The following is an 18,324-nucleotide window of genomic DNA, read 5'->3' as shown; positions in this document are numbered from 1 at the left end:
CTCTCTCTCTCTCTCTCTCTCTCTCTCTCTCACACACACACACACACACACACACACACACAAACACACACACACACATACTGCTCAATGCTCCACTGTCCAGTTCTCTCCAATCATTAAAACAAAAATGGTTGCCACGGCCCCATCCCCATCGTGTCCTCCCTCCTCCCACCCCTGTTCTCGTCCGTTTCCAGTTCTTTCCTCACCTCTACCCCATAGCTGGGCTCACTCTGAGTTGTCAGTAACTCAGAATTAACGTGGGGCTTTTTCTCTAACATGCCCAGCAGCAACCTCCCATCTCTGGACACGGGGCCCCTAAACCTTATCTTCAAACACTGGATATGAAGCTGATCCTGAGGCCGGGGCCGACTGAGTCTTCTCCTCACCCCTGTCCCCACTTGGCCTAGCCCTGCCCTTCTTCTCAGGTCCCTGGTTAGGGGTGCCACTTTCTGCTTGCTCAAGTCAGAACTCTAACAATAAGCTTCGGTTCCTCCTCCCCACCTCTACTTCCCATCCTGTCTAATCAGTGATCAGACTCAGGCTGTCCCATGAACCTTCACTGCCGGCTGAGCTCAGACCTGGAGCTTCTCAGAGGCTCTGCCCTGCAGATCCACCATGTTGCCTGCGAGGTTCCTGACTCATTTCCTGCCAGGCCACTGTGTACCACTGGAAGGCTTTCAGGCTTCATATTACCTGAGATGTGGTCTAATCCCTCAACCCAGTGGCTTCCTGAAGGATCTCTCTCTGTCTCTGTGTGTTTCTGTCTCTGTGTCTCTGTCTGTCTCTGTCTCTCTGTCTCTCTCTCTTTCTCTCCTTTCCTTTCCGTTCCTTCTCCCTCCCCTTCTCTCCCTCTACTTTCCTTTCGTTTTGAGACAGGGCCTCGAACTGGCTAATGTAGCCAAGAACGATCTTGTCTTCTGACCGTCCTGTCTCCATCTTCTGAGTGCTGGGAAAACAGGCATGTGCCTCTAGGTTGCTTTATGCAGTGCTGGGCACGGGACTCAGGGCTGTGTGCGTGCCAGGCTCGCTCTCTACCAGCTGAGCTGCTTCCTGGGTTCTAGTAAAAGTGAGCATTTGGAGTCTGTCTGTGTGCCACACGTGTGGGTGCCTGTGGAGGCCAGTCCTCTGGACCTGGAGTTGCAGGTGGTTGTTGGCTGACTGATGTGGATGGCGGGAATGGAACTCTAGCTCTTTGGTCCCTCGGATACATATTTAATGTGGCACTCAAGAGATCCAGATTCTGCCTGGTGCCACCTGAATCCAAATCAGTCTTAGAAGAACTTAGCTTCCTCAAGGCTCATTCTCTATAGCAGAATGTAGGAGGGTTATGAACAAACTTAATGCTTTTGAGTCTGAATCCGTCTCGCAGGGTAGCAATTGCTGTGATTGGCAGTGATCACCTTTACCTGACCTATCTCAAATACCCATCTCCCACAGGACCCCTAGAGGCTCAGGTCAGCTTTCTTCCTGCTGTATTTTCAGGTGGGCCTGAGGCCCCTTTACTCTTGCATTGGACGTAGCACTTGGTGCACATCTTAGCTCTGGATCAGCATCAGTGGTCCAGACAGCTCCCTGAGCACTGGGTCTGCAGCCGGGTTCCCTGGTCCCCTGGGGCAGAGCTCCTTGGGTGAGCTCTCATGGGAACTCTGCACCTTGCTGGGAAGGTGCTACTCAACCCTCTCTGCCCACACCTGTGTTTGTTTACATGTGTGTGGAGGTGAGGGGGCCTTGGGTGGCCTTTAGATGGCTTGCATTTTTGTTTGAGACAGATCAGTCACTGGAAAGTCTTAGACAAGGATGCCTGGCTAGGGAGCCTAGGGGTTTCCCTAACCACCTGTGCCTGCCTCTCTGGCACTAGGGTACAAGTGAATACCACCAAGCTGTGGTCCTTTGTCCCTGTGTTCGGCTTCACTAGAAGATCCTCCTGTGGAATGGGAGAAAAGCCCAAAGTTGAATCTGGCCTGTCTCTACCTGTAGCTGTGAATCCAAGGTTCTTGGTGGACTAAGACAGTGGTCCCAACCCCATCCGAGGCAGGATGGATGCCTCTTTCATAGGGGTCACCTCAGACAATTGGAAAAACAGATGTTTACATTATGAATCAAGACAGTAGCAAAATTACAGTTATGAAATGACAATGGAAATAATTTTATGGTTGGGGAAGCCAGCATGGTGTGAGGAATTAAAGGGTCACAGCATTAGCAGGGTTGAGAACCACAGTATTAGAGTAACAGATGGAATGGGGCCAGATCCAGCCTCTTCCATAGGTAAGGGTGCAGGGCCCAGCCACACCAAGATGGGCAGTAATAGTTCTGTCCAACCAATAGCGTTTGCCTTTAGTGTCTCTAGAAGGTCTAGATACAGCTGCCTCTTTCACACTCCAAACCAAACATGGTCATGGGTCACTCGCAGCTCGTCTTTGTCCCTGGGGCCTCCCTTCCTGTGATGCTGAGCTTCTCAGGGGAGCACCCTGTCCACAGGCAGATGAATTTGGAATCATCATTAGTGGCAGCTTGTGGTCAGAAGCAGGGATTCATCTCCAAACTGCCTGGGTTTGAAGCTTATTTCTGCTTTTTCTCTGCCGTGTGACTCTAAATGAGTTACTACATATCCCCATGCCTCCAGATGTTCACTTATAAAATCAGTGTAAGCTTTACATGGGACAGGATTGTAAAGACACGCGCACGCGCGCACACACACACACACACACACACACACACACCCCTACATTGCTGAAGGAACATAGCCTTATGGAATTTAGGTGGGCAGAGAGGCAAGGGGAGGGTATTCTGGGAAGACACAGAGACAGGCTAGTTCATAGGTCTATGCAGAAGATAAAGGCTAAGGTAGTCTTTCCCCTCAGGGATCCTCACAGAGCTGTGGCCTGGCTGCATCTCAAGGCTAGTGTTTCTTCCGCAGGCTCAGCCATCGCCTACTCTGCATACACGTTCCCTGATGCACTGGTCTGCAGTACCTTCCATGAGTGCTACGTAGCACTGGCCGTGCTAAACACCATTCTCAGCACTGGCCTCTCCTGCTACTCCAGGTACTGGGCATTCTGATCTTGGTGGGGCAGGGGTTGGGGGACCATGGGAGGACCTAGCAGGCATGGGATGGGCAGTTGGGGCCAGCTGAAGAGCCCAACAGAAAAGGCTCCAGGTATAGTCCCTGTCATACGACATATCAGTTGCTTTATTTATTTCTAGGACAAAGCACCTGACAAAAGTGACTTAAAGGAAGACAGTTTTCTCTGGCTCACAGTTTTCTCTGTGTGTTGGTGGGCACAGTCCATCAAGGCCGAGAAGTTACAGCGGCTGGGGCTTGAGGAAGATAGATGGTTCCACCAGCTATCTTAATGCTTTCCTCTCACTTCAAGACCCCAGCCTACAGTGTGATGTCACCACAGCTAGGGTGGGCCTTTCTACTTTAATTAATTTAATTTAGAAACTTCCTAATAGGCCTACCTCAAGATTTGTCTCCATGGTTTAGAAAGAAAGAAAGAAAGAAAGAGAGAGAGAGAGAGAGAGAGAGAGAGAGAGAGAGAGAACAATTAAAGGGCTGGAGAGATGGCTCAGCAGTTAAGAGCACTGACTACTCTTCCAAAGGTCCTGAGTTCAAATCCCAGCAACCACATGGTGTCTTACAACCATCCATAATGAGATCTGATGCCCTCTTCTGGTGTGTCTGAAAACAGCTACAGTGTACTTACATATAATAAATAAATAAATCTCTAAAAAAAAAAAAAAAGAAGAAAAAGAAAGAAAGAAAGAAAGAAAAGATTGTCTCCAAGTCTCCATGGTGACTCTAGATTCTATCTAGTTGACAATATCAGTTATCACACTGAACTTCATGGGTATCCCTTGGGCAGCCACTTGGCTCTTTGGAAAAGCCCCAAATATGACCAGATGCTCTGAAATTCTTCATAACGTAGACAAGAGTGACCCTACACTAGAATTGTTTTTATAGTCTCCATAAGTTCTACAGATGGCTTTACTGCTTAGGCAAGTCACTGTGTGTGTTCCTTGAATTTCAATCCTCTCCCCTGTACAGTGGGGTCAACACAGCTCCCTTCTGCATAGCCGATTCTCAGTCATATGCAGAGGATGCCTGCACAGGCATGGACAGGGAGAGGTCCTCAGAACCAGGCTGTCCTCCTCTCACAGGGATGGGTGGGAATGGCATCTCTAGGTGCACTGATGAAGGGCATTCAAGCGTGGCCACGAGTCATGCCAGCTCTCCGTGCACTGATGGGTGATGAAGAGCCTTCAGGCGTGGCCGTGAGTCATGCCAGCTCCCTGTCTCTAATCCTGTTACTCCTTTTCCTTTCATGCAAGATTCTGTGGGGCGGAGTGTGAGCCGCGTTGTCATGGGAGTATCTGTGCTAGTTGACACTGCTCTTTGCAGAAGTGGCCTGCCTGAAAGCACAGGCTTCCTCGGTTGCTTAGGAAACCTTCCAGGTGACTGTAGCCAGGTGACAGCCCTATCTACATAGTGCTAAGAAGTGGCAGGCCAGGAGAGGTACTAGGGTTGCATGTGTGTCCTCTGTACCCCCAACTGTACTGTCCCCTCTCCAGGGAGAAGCAGGCATAGTAAGGGCTTCCTCTTTGGTATGGTCTTGGTTCTAGTTTGCTCTGAGTGACACCCAGGTTGTGGGGAACCTGCCAAATTGTGTCTTTCTTTCTTTTTATGGGGGGGGGGGGTAAGATTTTTCTGCAGCATCCGATAGGTTTACCCAGGTTTTCCTCCTTTTGCCGGAATTTTTGGGAAGGACTAGAGGCAGGCATAGTTTGCTCTCCCTGGGAGTCAAAGTGTCTTGCTTGGTGTGCCCCACTGAATTTTCTGTAGCATCATCCCTGGGGAACTGCTCTCTCATATTCTTGGAAGATGCGGAAAGACTCTCTGATTTTCTTGGAAATCACAGAATTCCATGAAAGCTGGATGGAGCTTGAATCTACCTGTAGAGCCAGGAAATAAAGTCTCTGCTCCTGGATCACTGGGTCCTTCTAATTCCAGGAGGCGTTAAACTGTGTAGTATACAGCGTCTGTGCCATGGTGAAGCGAGGTGAATACTTGGTCAGAGGCATATTCACAGCACAGAGGTGCAGTGTGCCTGGGTGGCCTTTCCTCTGGCTGCCTGGGCTCCTGGGTAGACCCTGCATCTGGTCTTTGGGTCAGTTATTGTCCCTATGTAGTTGGTCCCTTAGCTCCTCATGGCTCTGGTATTCAGAACTGGGGGCCAGAGAGAGCAAATGTTGTGCTTAGTAGGGGTAGAGATGGCGCATGGGTGTGAAAGATGCAGTCCCTACGATCTGTGGGTCAAGACTTCTTTCCCAAGAGCACAGAGTGCAGCCTATTGGGATGTTTGCAGCCTTTTAAATTAAGTTTTTAAAGCTCCTGGCTACCTGTTACCACCAGGATACATTGCTTTATTCTAGTCCAGAGTTCCCCCACACCCCACCCTGACCATGCAGGTCCACGGTGGATGCTGTATATTTAGCATGCCTGCAGTATTTGGATGAAGACATGTGGCACAGACCCAGGAATGTCTTGTGACCCCATGTTTGGGGCTTCCTCTCCTTGACAACGACGTACTTTGTTTCTGCTGATCCTGAGAGTACATCTGGGCTACTGTGCCCATTCACCTAACCAACATTCCTCAAAGGCTGCCTGGGCTCTGGGACCCATGTGAAAAGTCTGGCACTGTGGGTGGAGTAAGGTTGTGCCCTCAGAGGGTTCCAGGAATAGGAAAGGCGCGCGCGCACACACACACACACACACACACACACACACACACACACACACACACACACAGCTTACTGCTCTATGGAGCAGGACAGAGAGCAAGAGAAGCAGGTCATGTCAGTGGCTCAATGGCACTCATTTAGACACACAGGTTGTCTTAGGATTACTGACTCAATGGGCAGAGTTCTCAGTCCTCAGGCCTGTAAACCAGCTGTGCTTGGCAGTGCTTTGGAGGCATCTTGGGCCAGGGCTGCTACCTCCAGGAATCTCTGGCTGTGGTGACATCCTGTGGCTAGATGTGGAATTGCACCTTGGGAGTGGCCCCCCCTCTTCTGTGGTTTGGATTTTTTTTTTTTGCCTCTGTTTCTATTTTGCTTCTTCTACTTTTTGTCCCCTGCAGACCCAGCTTTGCTGCTGGAGAGGCTGATTCATTTGCCTCCTGGGGAAGTACTTTTTCAGGCCTGGTGACAAGTCACAGGAAACCATGCTTTGGGGCACAGCCCTCCACAAGTCAGAGCCCGATTTTCTTTGCGTGTAAGTGGCCAGCCACAAGGAGCACTCTTTTAGGAGTAAGCCCGGCCCAGGCACTGCAGATACATAACCGCACTGCTGTGGTTGGACAGCTTCTGCTGGGGTTATGGGCCCCTGGGGGAAGAAAGACTGAGGCTGGGCCTGGCAGGGGCAGGCAGGGGCACTTGGGCCAAATCCTAGCTGTGTCTGTTCTCAGCTCCTCCTTAGACCCTCCACCCAGAACCTGTCCTCTCTTGCTCTTACCTTCTGCTCCAACATAGCTGTGATGAGAGGGGAGGGGTTTGTTTTCATAGCAACTGTTTAGTAGCTGGGCTGTGTGTGACTCTAAGGGCCGTGGTGCCTCTTTTCTTCAAGTCCTTATAACAACACTATGAGGGAGGGACAGGTCAGACACAGCTTTAGAGGCAACCTGCCAGGGCAGCGCGATCCTGATGTGTCCAGCCTGTACTGGAATCTGGGGTGTCCCTGTGGAGCCACAGTGCATCCGCCTCTTCCCCAGTGTTGTAGTGTAATCATGAAGGTAATTGGGTTTGGTTTTTGTTTGTTTCATTTATTTATTTATGTATATGAGTACACTGTAGCCACTTTCAGACATACCAGAAGAGGGCATCATATTCCATTACAGATGGTTGCGAGCCACCATGTGATTGCTGGGAATTAAACTCAGGACCTTTGGAAGAGTAGTCAATGCTCTTAACCACTGAGCCATCTCTACAGCCCTTGTTTTGGTTTTTGAACTCAGGGTCTCCTATAGACGAGGCTGACTTCAAATTCACGATATAAAATATATTTAAAATGACCTTGAGGAGTCTGAAGAGATGGCACTCATATAAATAAAATAAATCTTTTTTAAAAATGACCGTGAACTTCTGATCCACCTGCCTTGACCTCTGAGTGTTGGACTCACAGGCAAGTGTCACCATGTCTGGCTTATGAGCACCGAGGATGGAATCCAAGGCTTCCTGCATGCTATCCTGGTACTCTACTAGCTGAGCTACATCTACAGCCCCAGAGCTGCAGTTTTGTATGGGGTCTCCCTGCTAAATCCTGACCTCCTGGTAGCCAGCCTGAGTGTCTGTACTGCTGAAGGTCTAAAGCTATTGCCCCTCTCTAGGTCCCCAGTGGTGACCAGTCTAGAAAGTTCCTGTCTCTTGCTTCTAAACAGTAAGCGCAATGGATTCCTTTTGGATTCTGTCTTTGCATTGGAGGGTAGTGGGACAGCTTGGGGAAGAGGGAAAGACAGACCCTCTGCATAGTCACTCTCCCCAGGCCGGTGTTCTTGTGCATGGCATAAATATTTTAGAAACTCCTCTGGATTATCCAGCACCTCCTTGAATCCAGGTCTTTGTGTGGCCATCACCTGGGTGGTTCCAGTTGCTTGGGTTCATCTCTGTTTCTGTAGAATGTGAGACCTGGGGTTTGTGCTTGAGGCCACTTCCTGTCTCTGTGGTGTCCACCTTCTAAAACTTCTCTGCTGTTTGATCCCCTCTGTCCTCATCCTGGTTTGCCTACCATTACGTTTCATGTTCTTAGAGCAAGTTTCTCCTTCTTCGCTGAGGTCTTGTCATTTCCACCAGTGTAGGAGGGATGAGAAAGGCTCGTGAGAAGCTGTGGTCCATGGTCCTAGTCCATGCATGACTGTACAGTATGTGAAAGTACTTGTCCTCTGTTGATGACCCGTGGGCATATGTGTGAGGTCCTGAAAAGCTTCCATCCTCCCTGGCTGCAGGTTTCTTGAACTCCAGAAGCCCCGGCTCTGCAAGCTACTCCGGGTCCTGGCCTTCGCCTACCCCTACACTTGGGACTCACTCCCCATCTTCTACAGGGTAAGCACACGGAGCCTACCTCTCCTCTCCTCCGGTCAGCAGTGCCCAGGGGATGGTTTCCTGAGCTCTGAGGAAGTCATAACACCGTGGAGGGCCCTGGCGGGACCCATAGGGGTTGAGTGCTGCGGTTAGTTAGAGATAGTCTGAACACAGAGGCCCTTGGAAACAAACTGACTAGGGCCTTAGCAACAGCCACAGAGAACTGGGCAAGGCTTGCAGCCTGGGGGTTGGTGAACATCAGTGCCAGCTGAGGGGAAAGCCCAGTACATGCATGACTGTACATGCATGACTGTACAGTATCAGGAATGCAGTGTGTCAGTGAAGGAAAGGTGGGGATGGACGTCTTAAAGGCAACATGAAAATGAGGCAGAAAAGACCAGGGAGGGGAGCTGAGGTGAGATAACAAACGCAAGAAGGGAAAAGACCCTCACTTGCAGGTCAGGTGGGCTTGGGTTCAAATCCTAGTCTCCATGGTTACTTGTTGTGGGATTTAGGCAGTACATATAACCTTCCCGAACCTAGGTTTCCGCATCTGTTATGAGGCTAGTGTCTGCTTCTGCATAGGAGGTAATGAAGATTCCTGGATATAATGCATCTTACAGGTCCAGAGTTACCTTGTAAGTGGGCTTCTCCCAGAGGCAGTGTGAGGCCCAAATGGCAGGGGGTCGGGGCACAGGGTAGTGAATGAGGAGTTTGCCTGCTACCTGTGGGAAGCAGCGAGTGTTTGCTCTGTAATTCCCTTGAGTGGGTCTACAGAGACTTGGGGGATGGGCACGCAGTTCACTGCTCTCAGTCCTTGGAGTTTGTGCAGACACAGAGAATAGCCGCTGGTGGCCATTGTCAGTTACATGCAGATTTCATGCCCTGTGATGCTATCTAGTGGCTGTGTGGGACAGCAGGGCAGAGGGGCAGGGGATGGCAGCAGAAGTGTGCTGCCTCCATTCCAACCGTCGCCTCACTGCTTATCAGTGGCTCCTGCAAGCCAATCTCAGGCTTAGTCGAGTCTGCCTTAAGGTCCCTACTAAAGCTCAGATAGGGCGAGGCATGCAGATGGTCAGCCTGGTGCCCGGTTCCTCGTAGTAGGGGAAACTACTTTTGTTATTTATAAAAATGACACAAAAATTCTGCTTAACCTTGAAGCAATATAATAGTCATACACTGTAGGGTGGTGGATGCTGGGTATGGAGCCTAAGGTCTTCTGTGTGCTAGCCGAGGCTCAATCACAGAGCTTTGTCACTCACCAGCCATGTATTAATTGGTTGGTTTTGAGACAGGATGTCACTAGGTTGCTCAAGCTGCCTTTCAACTAGCTCCAGAGCCTACACAGGCCTTGAACTTCAACTAGCTCCAGAGCCTACACACAGGCCTTGAACATCAACTAGCTCCAGAGCCTACACAGGCCTTGAACTTCAACTAGCTCCAGAGCCTACACACAGGCCTTGAACATCAACTAGCTCCAAAGCCTACACAGGCCTTGAACTTCAACTAGCTCCAGAGCCTACACACAGGCCTTGAACATCAACTAGCTCCAAAGCCTACACAGGCCTTGAACTTCAACTAGCTCCAGAGCCTACACAGGCCTTGAACTCCCAACATCTTGCCTTAGGGAGTGAGTTCAAGCTTGAGACACCAAGCTAGGCCGAATAGTGAGCCTTTTTGATGATGTAGAAAGGCATCCAAGACTTTTGTCTTTTTAAAGTTTTTTTTTTCTATCACATTTGTAGTATCTGACCTGCTGGCCATGGCCATTTTGCCAGCTTGCCTTCTTCTAAGCCTTGAAGCCTTCCTTATGAGCTCAGTTCTGTATTGTAGCTGTGCATCTGGAGTCAGATGCAGATAGGACTGCTCTACAATGCCTGCATTTAATCCCCCAGGAAGAGTAGCAATATCTAGTAAGGTTTTCCCTCCCTTCCTCCCTCCCTTCCCCCCAATCCAAATCTGTTTCTGTCCTTTTCCTTTTCGTTTCCCCACATCCCCTCTGGAGTTCGTGTGGCTGGGCTGAGAGGTGTGGATCTGGTTTTTTTCTCAAGACCATCTGTTCTTTCAAACACCTGCAGCTCTTCCTGTTCCCAGGGGAGAGTTCAAGAAATGAAGCCATGTTGTACCACCAGAAGCACATGGGCATGACTCTCCTGGCCTCTTTCTTCTACTCTGCTCACCTGCCAGAGCGACTAGCCCCTGGACGCTTTGACTACATTGGTGAGTGTGGCAGGGCAGGGGTGGGGGTGACTGTCCCAGCTGTGTGTGTAGCTACATGGCAAGGGGACCTGGAGAGGGAATGACCCCTGAGAGAGTCATCAGGCAAAGGCCTTGTCGAGTGACAGGTACAATGACCTACCTTACACCTCGATTGAAGCCAGCCATCCTTTGTGTGGCTACTACACTGCCAGGGACAGAGTGGAGGGACACAGGTAGGCATTCCAATGAGCATCCATCCTGTTGGCACCAAGAGTCTGACTTCCCAGCACAACATGGACATGGGGGACAGACACAGGGAGGAAGAAGATGGGTTTGCAGGTGACACTGAAGTTGCCAGGCAGCAGGCAGCTGTGCAGAGGAGAAAGTCTATTTTAAACATGGTGAGTGGAGGGCCTGGGGTCGTGTGGAGCCGTGGGTGGGTCCCAGCTGTATCTGTCACCAACACCAGCAGCAGAAGGGCCTGAGACTGCAACTTCCAGGTCCAACCTTAGACCTCCTGACCCAGGAACTCCAAAGCTGGAGCGAGGCCAGCACTCACAGAGGCCATGTGACACTGAAAGGGAGGGCATGTGTTTGGGATAGAGGTCAGAGCACAGAAGTTCCTCAAGCTGCAATGTTCTCCAGCTCGGGGTGGGGGAGGGGGTCTGCCCATCTGTCTCTGACACTGGCAGGAAGGAAGGCACCTGTGTTCCTTACTTTTCTCTTGCTGTGACCATAAACTCAAGGGTTTAGTTTTGGATTATGCTTTGAGGGTACAACCCGCCAGGAAAGGGAAGGAAGGCATGGTGGCACAACATGGGGCAGTGGGTTGCATTGTGTCCACAGTCAGGGAGCAGAGATGAACGCTGCTACTTGGCTCGCATTCTTCGCATTCAGTCCAGGGCCCCGGCCCATGGAATGGCCTCTCTTCCTTTTTCAGTTAAACCACAGAAACTCTCTCATAGACACACACAGAGGTCTGTCTCCTGGGTGTTTCTAGAGGCTGTGAAGTTGAAAATATTAGCCACCAAGCACCCTTGGGTGGCTTCTGTAGAGGGTGACAAGTCTTCGGTACAAGAGTTCATTAACTAGATCCTGTGAGACTCACAGAAGGCCAGTTGCTGCCCCCACCACAGTGAGCACCTAGGTTCTCACCAAGCTACTTTTGTCCCTGCCTGGAGCCAGCCTCCTCTCCACCTGCTTCAGAGATGGAGCCAGATAGGCTTTGTGTGATCTGATTAGAGTCTCCTTCTTTCCTTCTTTGTCCTATCAGAAGGGACTTTAGCTAGCAAAACTCTGAATGCTTAATTCTACAAAGTGGTCAGAGGTCAGGGACTGGAGGCCCCAGGCCTCTGCCTGCCCACTCCAGCCCCACCTTAAGGAAGTTGTAGATGAGGGCTTGGGACCCAGGTGCAGGCAAGGGTGTGGCAAATACTGGTCACTCTGGCTTCTCCACATTTTTTTTTCCAAGTCACTTCAATTCTGTCCTCTCAGGCCTAAAGGTACACAGCAGAAAAATGCCCTGGTGATAGGGAGGGTGCTTGCCAGGTCTGGTTAGCCCTGCCCTACAGGAAGCCCTGAGACTTGGTAAGGGGGCTATTTGAAGCCACTCTTCCTGCTGTGGCCCATTCAGATGCACTTGGGAAGAGGTGGACAGAAAATCTGGCTGGCTTGTCTCATGCTGCTGACATCAGTTAGCCCTGGGAGAGCAAGGGTGCCCAACAGTTTCCTTTGGAAAATGGGGTTGATCATAAGTTGCTTTAGAAGAGGACTTTTGCTTTTTAGTTTTCATATATTGGTTTCTAAAAACACAGTAAGGTGTTATTAGGCAGGGTTCTCTAGAACAGAAGTTACACACACATATAACATATATGAAATATATATATGCATGTGTGTGTGTGTGTGTGTGTGTGTGTGTGTGTGTGGTGTGTGTGTGTTGGGAACAAATTAAAAAAGGGGGGCCCTGGGGAAGAACGGAAGGAAAAAGATGCCCACACCCCGCCAGAGTTTCCCTATTCTCTGGTCAGTCAGGCGTGGGAGGGCTGCTATCTACCCTATCCACTCATCCCTGGGTGGGCATTCCTCTATCCCATTCTTCAGGGGGTGGCCAAGGGGCAGCCCTGCCTGGGTACCCCCCCAAGCTACTTCGCTAAAGCCACCAGGGTTGTGGGAGAGAGGGAAGAGGGAAGAAGTTCCCAACACTGACCAGAGTGGGCAGCAGAACTTGAAGGAACAGAGCAGAGACTCTATGGTTTTAGAGTTTTATTATAGAAATGCAGGGGAAAGAGAGAAGGTAGAAAGGAGGAAGACAGTGAGAGAGAGAGAGAGAGAGAGAGAGAGAGAGAGAGAGAGAGAGAGAGAGAAGAGGAAAGAAGACAGAGAAAGAGAAGTGAGAGAAGAGAGAGGTGAGAGGACAAAGGAATAAGAGAGCGAGGTGCGGGCTGAGCACCCCTTTTTATGGTCTTCACTGTTGCTAGGTAACTGGGGAGGAGTTTAGCCTGAAGGTCAGAAGCTTGGGCCATTGCTTATGTGACTATTGACCATGCTTCTCTTGTGGGGGCTGTGGGAGGTGGTACCTTAGGCAGGGGCCGGAGTTCCAGGGGCATGAGGGAACGCCTACCATGTCATGTAGGTGAATTATGACCATTGGGTTTCAGACCTCAGCTTGACTGTAGACCAGCCTGCAATCCCCCATATATCTCTATCTCTATCTCTATCTCTATCTATCTATCTATCTATCTATCTATCTATCTATCGATCTATTGATGCGTATATATTGATAGATGATTTACTAGATTGAGTATTGAGTTTAGGTAGTCCAGTAATGGCTGGCAGCATGCTGAAGAAGCAGCGAAGCTGCACCAACAGTTCAGAACTGGGACTAGCCTCATTGTGCCCTGAGGATTTGGTAGTAATCAGTCCATGCTGCAAGCCTGGAAAAGCTGGAGTCTGAAGGCAAGGGAAGATGCTGGCAGGAGCAAGAGATGCTCTTGCTGAGGAAGGAGGCAGGGGACATCACCTTCTCTGTTTCTCTCTTTCTTTCTCTCTCTCTCTCTCTTTTTTTTTTCTTTTTTTTTGGTTTTTTGAGACAGGGTTTCTCTGTGTAGCCCTGGCTGTCCTGGAACTCACTCTGTTACCAGGCTGGCCTCGAACTCAGAAATCAACCTGCCTCTGCCTCCCCAGTGCTGGGATTAAAGGCTTGTGCCACCACTTCCTGGCCTGTTTCTTTTTCATTGTCCTTTGGAAGATGCCACTCAGAAGGCAGGCTTTCTTCCTCAGTTAAGTCTCTCTGAACACACACACACACACGAGGGGTGGTACTGCCTAGGCTAGGCTGACTCTGAATCCAAACAAATTCATAATTCAGATCAGTTGCCACAGGTATGTCTGACTACTTATTGTCTGGCTAATCAGAGACATGACTGGGGCCACTCCTTCTGGGCTGCCATGCTGGACTGAGCTTACCAGCCGCACTGTGAAGTCACAATTCAGTGCTGATTTCAACATCTAGGGACAGGGACACCTGCAGTCCCAGGGCTTTAAAATCTGGAAGAACAAGAGGACCATGATAGTGAGTTCAAAGTTAGCCTGAGCCTCACAACCAGAAACTGTTACACGTAAAAACAGTGCTATAGCCGGGCAGTGGTGGCGCACGCCTGTAATCCCAGCACTTGGGAGACAGAGGCAGGCAGATTTCTGAGTTCAAGGCCAGCCTGGTCTACAGAGTGAGTTCCAGGACAGCCAGGGCTACACAGAGAAACCCTGTCTCGGAAAACCAAAACCAAAACCAAAAACAAACAAAACAAAACCAAAAACAGTGCTATAATTCCTCCAGTAAATGTACCAGAGTTCACCTGGGACTTGTCTGAAAAGCAGTAAGAATTCCAATTTCTACCCCCTGCCATGACTTCACCTGTTCTGAACATTTTAAATTTAAAAATGGTGTGTGTGTGTGTGTGTGTGGAGGGAGTAGGTACATGTGTGCATGCATGTGTGTGGGGTGCATGTGTGTGTTGTGTGGGTGGTGCAAATGTGTGGATGTGTGCATCTGTGTGTGTGTGTGTGTACATGTGTGTAGGTAGGTGGGTGCGTGCACGTGTGCTTGCAGTACATTTGCATTCTGAGGCTAGAGGAGGATGTCAGGTCTCCTGCTTTATCACTCTCTGCCTTAATATCTCGCCAAACCTGGAGTTCAGCTGGCAAACAGCAAGCCCCAGCAATCCTCATGTCTCCACCCTTCACAGCACTGGAATTAGTGGCATACATGACCATGCCTGACATTTCACATGAATGCTAGTGTACTGGCTAGTTTTGTGTCAACTTGACACAGCTGGAGTTACCACAAAGAAAGGAGCTTCAGTTGAGGAAATGCCTCCATGAGATCCAACTGTAAGGCATTTTCTCAATTAGTGATCAAGGGGGAAAGGCCCCTTGTGGGTGGTGCCATCTCTGGGCTGGTAGTCTTGGTTCTATAAGAGAGCAGGCTGAGCAAGCCAAGAGAGGCAAGCCAGTAAAGAACATCCCTCTATGGCCTCTGCATCAGCTCCTGCTCCCTGACCTGCTTGAGTTCCAGTCCTGACTTCCTTTGGTGATGAACAGCAGCATGGAAGTGTAAGCCGAATAAACCCTTTCCTCCCCAACTTGCTTCTTGGTCATGATGTTTGTGCAGGAATAGAAACCCTGACTAAGACAGCTAGGGATTTGAACTCAGGTCTTCATATGTGCACAGCCAGCAATCTTACATACTGAGCCATCTCCCACGTCCTTTCTAAGCACTTCTTACAAATGAAATTATAAAACTGGTGTGGTTGTGTAACATGTAATGCCAGCACTCTGGAGGTGGAGGCAAGGAGATCAGAAATTCAGAGTTATCGTCAGCTACACAGAGAGTTGAAGTTGAGCCTGTGTAACACGCAGTCTCAAAATGCCAGAATCAGTGAGACCAAACAAAATTATACATGTGATTTCTTGGCTGGCTCCTTGCAGTCCCATGTTACCATCCATATTATAGCCTCTGTGTGTCCATATACTTGTTGACTGATGACTCCTTAGCACTTAATTTACATATGTGTGTGTATGTATGTATGTATGTATGTATGTATGTATGGGTGTGCACAAGCCATGACATGCAGAGGTCAGAGGACAATAGTGGGAATGGTTCCTCTCCTGAGGGTCCCCTTGGTGGCAGCGGGAGTCTTCACCCACTAAGCTGTTTCTCTGGTTCTGACTGCTAATCTCGATGTCCATTTCTGTTTGCCATAGGCCACAGTCACCAGCTGTTTCATGTGTGCGTCATCCTGGCCACACACTTGCAGATGGAAGCCATCCTTCTGGACAAGACCCTGAGGAGGGAGTGGCTCCTGGCCACCTCCAGACCCTTCTCTTTCCCTCAGATAGCAGCGGCCATGCTTCTGTGCATCATCTTCAGCCTCAGCAACATTATTTATTTCTCAGCTGCTCTGTATCGGATCCCTGAGCCTGAATTACATGAAAAGGAAACATGACTTCAGAATGTGCCAGGCTTTGGTGTTAGCAGTTGGTGTGGTGCTGGCTTACAGTGGCCAAAAGCATTCGTAGCAACTGATGTCTTGACATTTTTTTAATGGGTTCATATCGGAAAAAACAAAACAAAAAGGATTTAATTGGGCAGAGTTCTCTGCACACACACAGATTCTGTATGTGTTCTGTAAAAGGTAGAATTTGAGCATAAGTCCTGGATAAGGATAAATATTAAGTTTAAAACTTATTTAAAATGGGGTGTTTAGGGCCTGGAGGTGTAGCTCAGTTGGTAAGTAGTTGCCTAGAATATTCAGAGCCCTGTTTTTGTTTTGTTCTTTATTTTGGGTTGTTGTTTGTTTGAGGCAGGGTCCCACTATGTAGCTCAGGATGTCCTGAAATTTACTATGTAGACCAGGCTGGCTTTGAACTCACAGAGCTCTGCCTGCCTCTGACTCCTGAGCGCTGGATTAAAGGTGTGTTGCCAAGACACTGAAGCTCTGGTTTTGATCCTCAGCACAGCAGAACTTGGTCCTGTGGCTCATGTCTATAATTCCAGCACCAGGGAAGCAGAATCAGAGGGTCAGAAGTTTAAACCATCCTCGGATGCATGAGATTGTATCTCTAAAAACATAGTTCTCAATTCTATTCCAACAGTTATATTAAGCATACTGCCCTGCCTCTCTAGTTTTTGTATTGATGTTTAAAAACAGCAGAGGCTACATTTGATGAACTTTGTATAGCTAAGCTTTTTCCCCCAGATGAGTGAGATGGTTCAATGAGTTAAGAAGCTTGCTGCCAAGGCTGACAACAGGAGTTCGATCCCCAGGACCTGCTACAAAGTATTCTACAGTATCGATAAGGTGTGATGGCCTCTGGAGCTCATTGATGCCATCCCAGCTGTTAGGGCTCCCTGTCCCTTTTTCAAGCAATGGAAGAGCTGTCTTTGGAGACATCCCATGCCTGACATTGGGTTGGCATGCCAAGATGCTGCCAGACTTAGTATTTATGCAGAGGGTGTTGACCTCACCAGTGGGACAGTCAAATGTCCTGTCTTCAACCTTTCCTGTGACACAGAAACACACAGGTGGGTAAGCTTGTGACATGCATTTCCTGGGGTAAACTAGGGCTTCTGCTTTCCTACACCAAATGTAGGAAGTGTGGGAAATGTAGACAGCAGCACTTCCCCAGAAGCCCAGCACAGGAGGGAGGAGGCAGATGCTGAAGACATTTGTGCTGTCTTTCATTTACAACTTGATCAAAGCTCCAGCAACTTGCCATCTACATGTGTGTCCCTGTTTTCTCTCCAGGATCTTCTACTATTGATATTTTTTTAACTGGTTAAATGAAAATGAAGTCCCATGGGTTAGACCCTAGACTAAAAAGTAAATAAAGCCAGGAAGCTTGAAGGCAAGGCTCTCGGACGTGCACACTGATTTTAAAATGCCAGCGTCCTGTGCGCAGACGAAGCGTGGTCAGCCGGCCTCCTGCCTGCCGGCCTCCTGACTGCTGGGCCAGCCTCAGACTCGGAATCTGTGCCTTCCCTACCATGCATGGTGGATGCCAATTTGCCTTCTGAATGATAAGCCCAACTAAATCCCTGCTTAAAAAAATTAAACAATAAAAAGAAATCACAAAACAGAACATCAAGAACAGCAAAAACCCAAAAGCCAACTCTGCTAAGGCCATAGCCTTGTGCGACAATCCCTTCAGTCTTCCACAGATAATACTTGTGCAGGACTTCTATCCAGAGCTGCCTGTCCACCCTTGGACCAACGTTACCTTGTTATTGATGCTTATAACCAAATACTGCTGTGTTCTTATACAACATGGCATCTTCCTCATTTTGCCTTAAAAATATCACCTTATAGAGTGGAGATGGCAAGATGTGCAAGCATCAAGGTGAGTTTAGCCCCCACGTACAACACGGAAACCTAGGTGTGGCTGCATATACCTGTAACCACAGCATTGGGAACAAAGATAGGCAGGTGCTGGTAGCTCACTGGCCAGGCATCCATACAGAGCAGCTTAGTGAGAGGTCCTGTTTCAGCAAGGTGGGGAAGCAATGGAGTAGACATTCTGACATCAGCCTCTAGTCCTAAGCGCATAAGCACGGGTAAGTGTGTCCAGGCACACTCACCCTTGCCTAGACTCTGTATGTGCACTTCACTTACCAGCACGAGTGCAGCTATCACAGATCTGTTCTGGATTAATTTGTTGTCTTTGGAGAAACTCTGTTATTTAGGTTCATGATACCAAACACGCCAATCCCTTGTTTGTTGCATTTGTAATTAAAGTTCAGCGTTTTATAGTGTTTTCAGGGAGTTCAGGAATGCTGATACAAAACAAAATTTAACAGAGGCTCACCAGCCTCTGATCTGTACCTGGTAATGACTTTGGGGGGCTGTCCATCACAATGCTGGATATTCTTTGTTGACTCTGGAATATCCTCTTGTCCTATAACACACCCTCCAGGATTAAGCAGCTCAGCTATGTCAATGACCTTGCCAGCAGCCCATAGCCTCACCCTCTAATGACAAGGACCAATTATAT

The 18,324-nt window shown here is 49.1% G+C and overlaps 1 protein-coding gene across 4 annotated transcripts in view; it reads left to right on the top strand.

Annotated features, from left to right (window-relative positions):
• Window positions 1-18,087, top strand: part of Paqr5 (progestin and adipoQ receptor family member V) — a 73,115-nt gene extending 55,028 nt beyond the window's left edge. For all 4 annotated transcript variants that reach the window (XM_030244661.1, NM_028748.2, XM_006511508.4 and 1 more), the window contains 4 exons: window positions 2,918-3,044; window positions 8,001-8,097; window positions 10,155-10,296; window positions 15,538-18,087. In XM_030244661.1, coding sequence (XP_030100521.1) covers window positions 2,918-3,044; window positions 8,001-8,097; window positions 10,155-10,296; window positions 15,538-15,779 — 608 coding nt within the window. In that variant the 3' untranslated portion in view covers window positions 15,780-18,087. The remainder of the gene's footprint in view (window positions 1-2,917; window positions 3,045-8,000; window positions 8,098-10,154; window positions 10,297-15,537) is intronic.
• The last annotated feature ends 237 nt before the right edge of the window (window positions 18,088-18,324 follow it).

This window comes from Mus musculus, chromosome 9 (genome assembly GCF_000001635.26).
Source record: "Mus musculus strain C57BL/6J chromosome 9, GRCm38.p6 C57BL/6J".
Lineage (NCBI taxonomy): Eukaryota > Metazoa > Chordata > Mammalia > Rodentia > Muridae > Mus > Mus musculus.
Note: the sequence above shows the minus strand (reverse complement) of the source record. Positions and strands in the feature narration are given on the sequence as shown.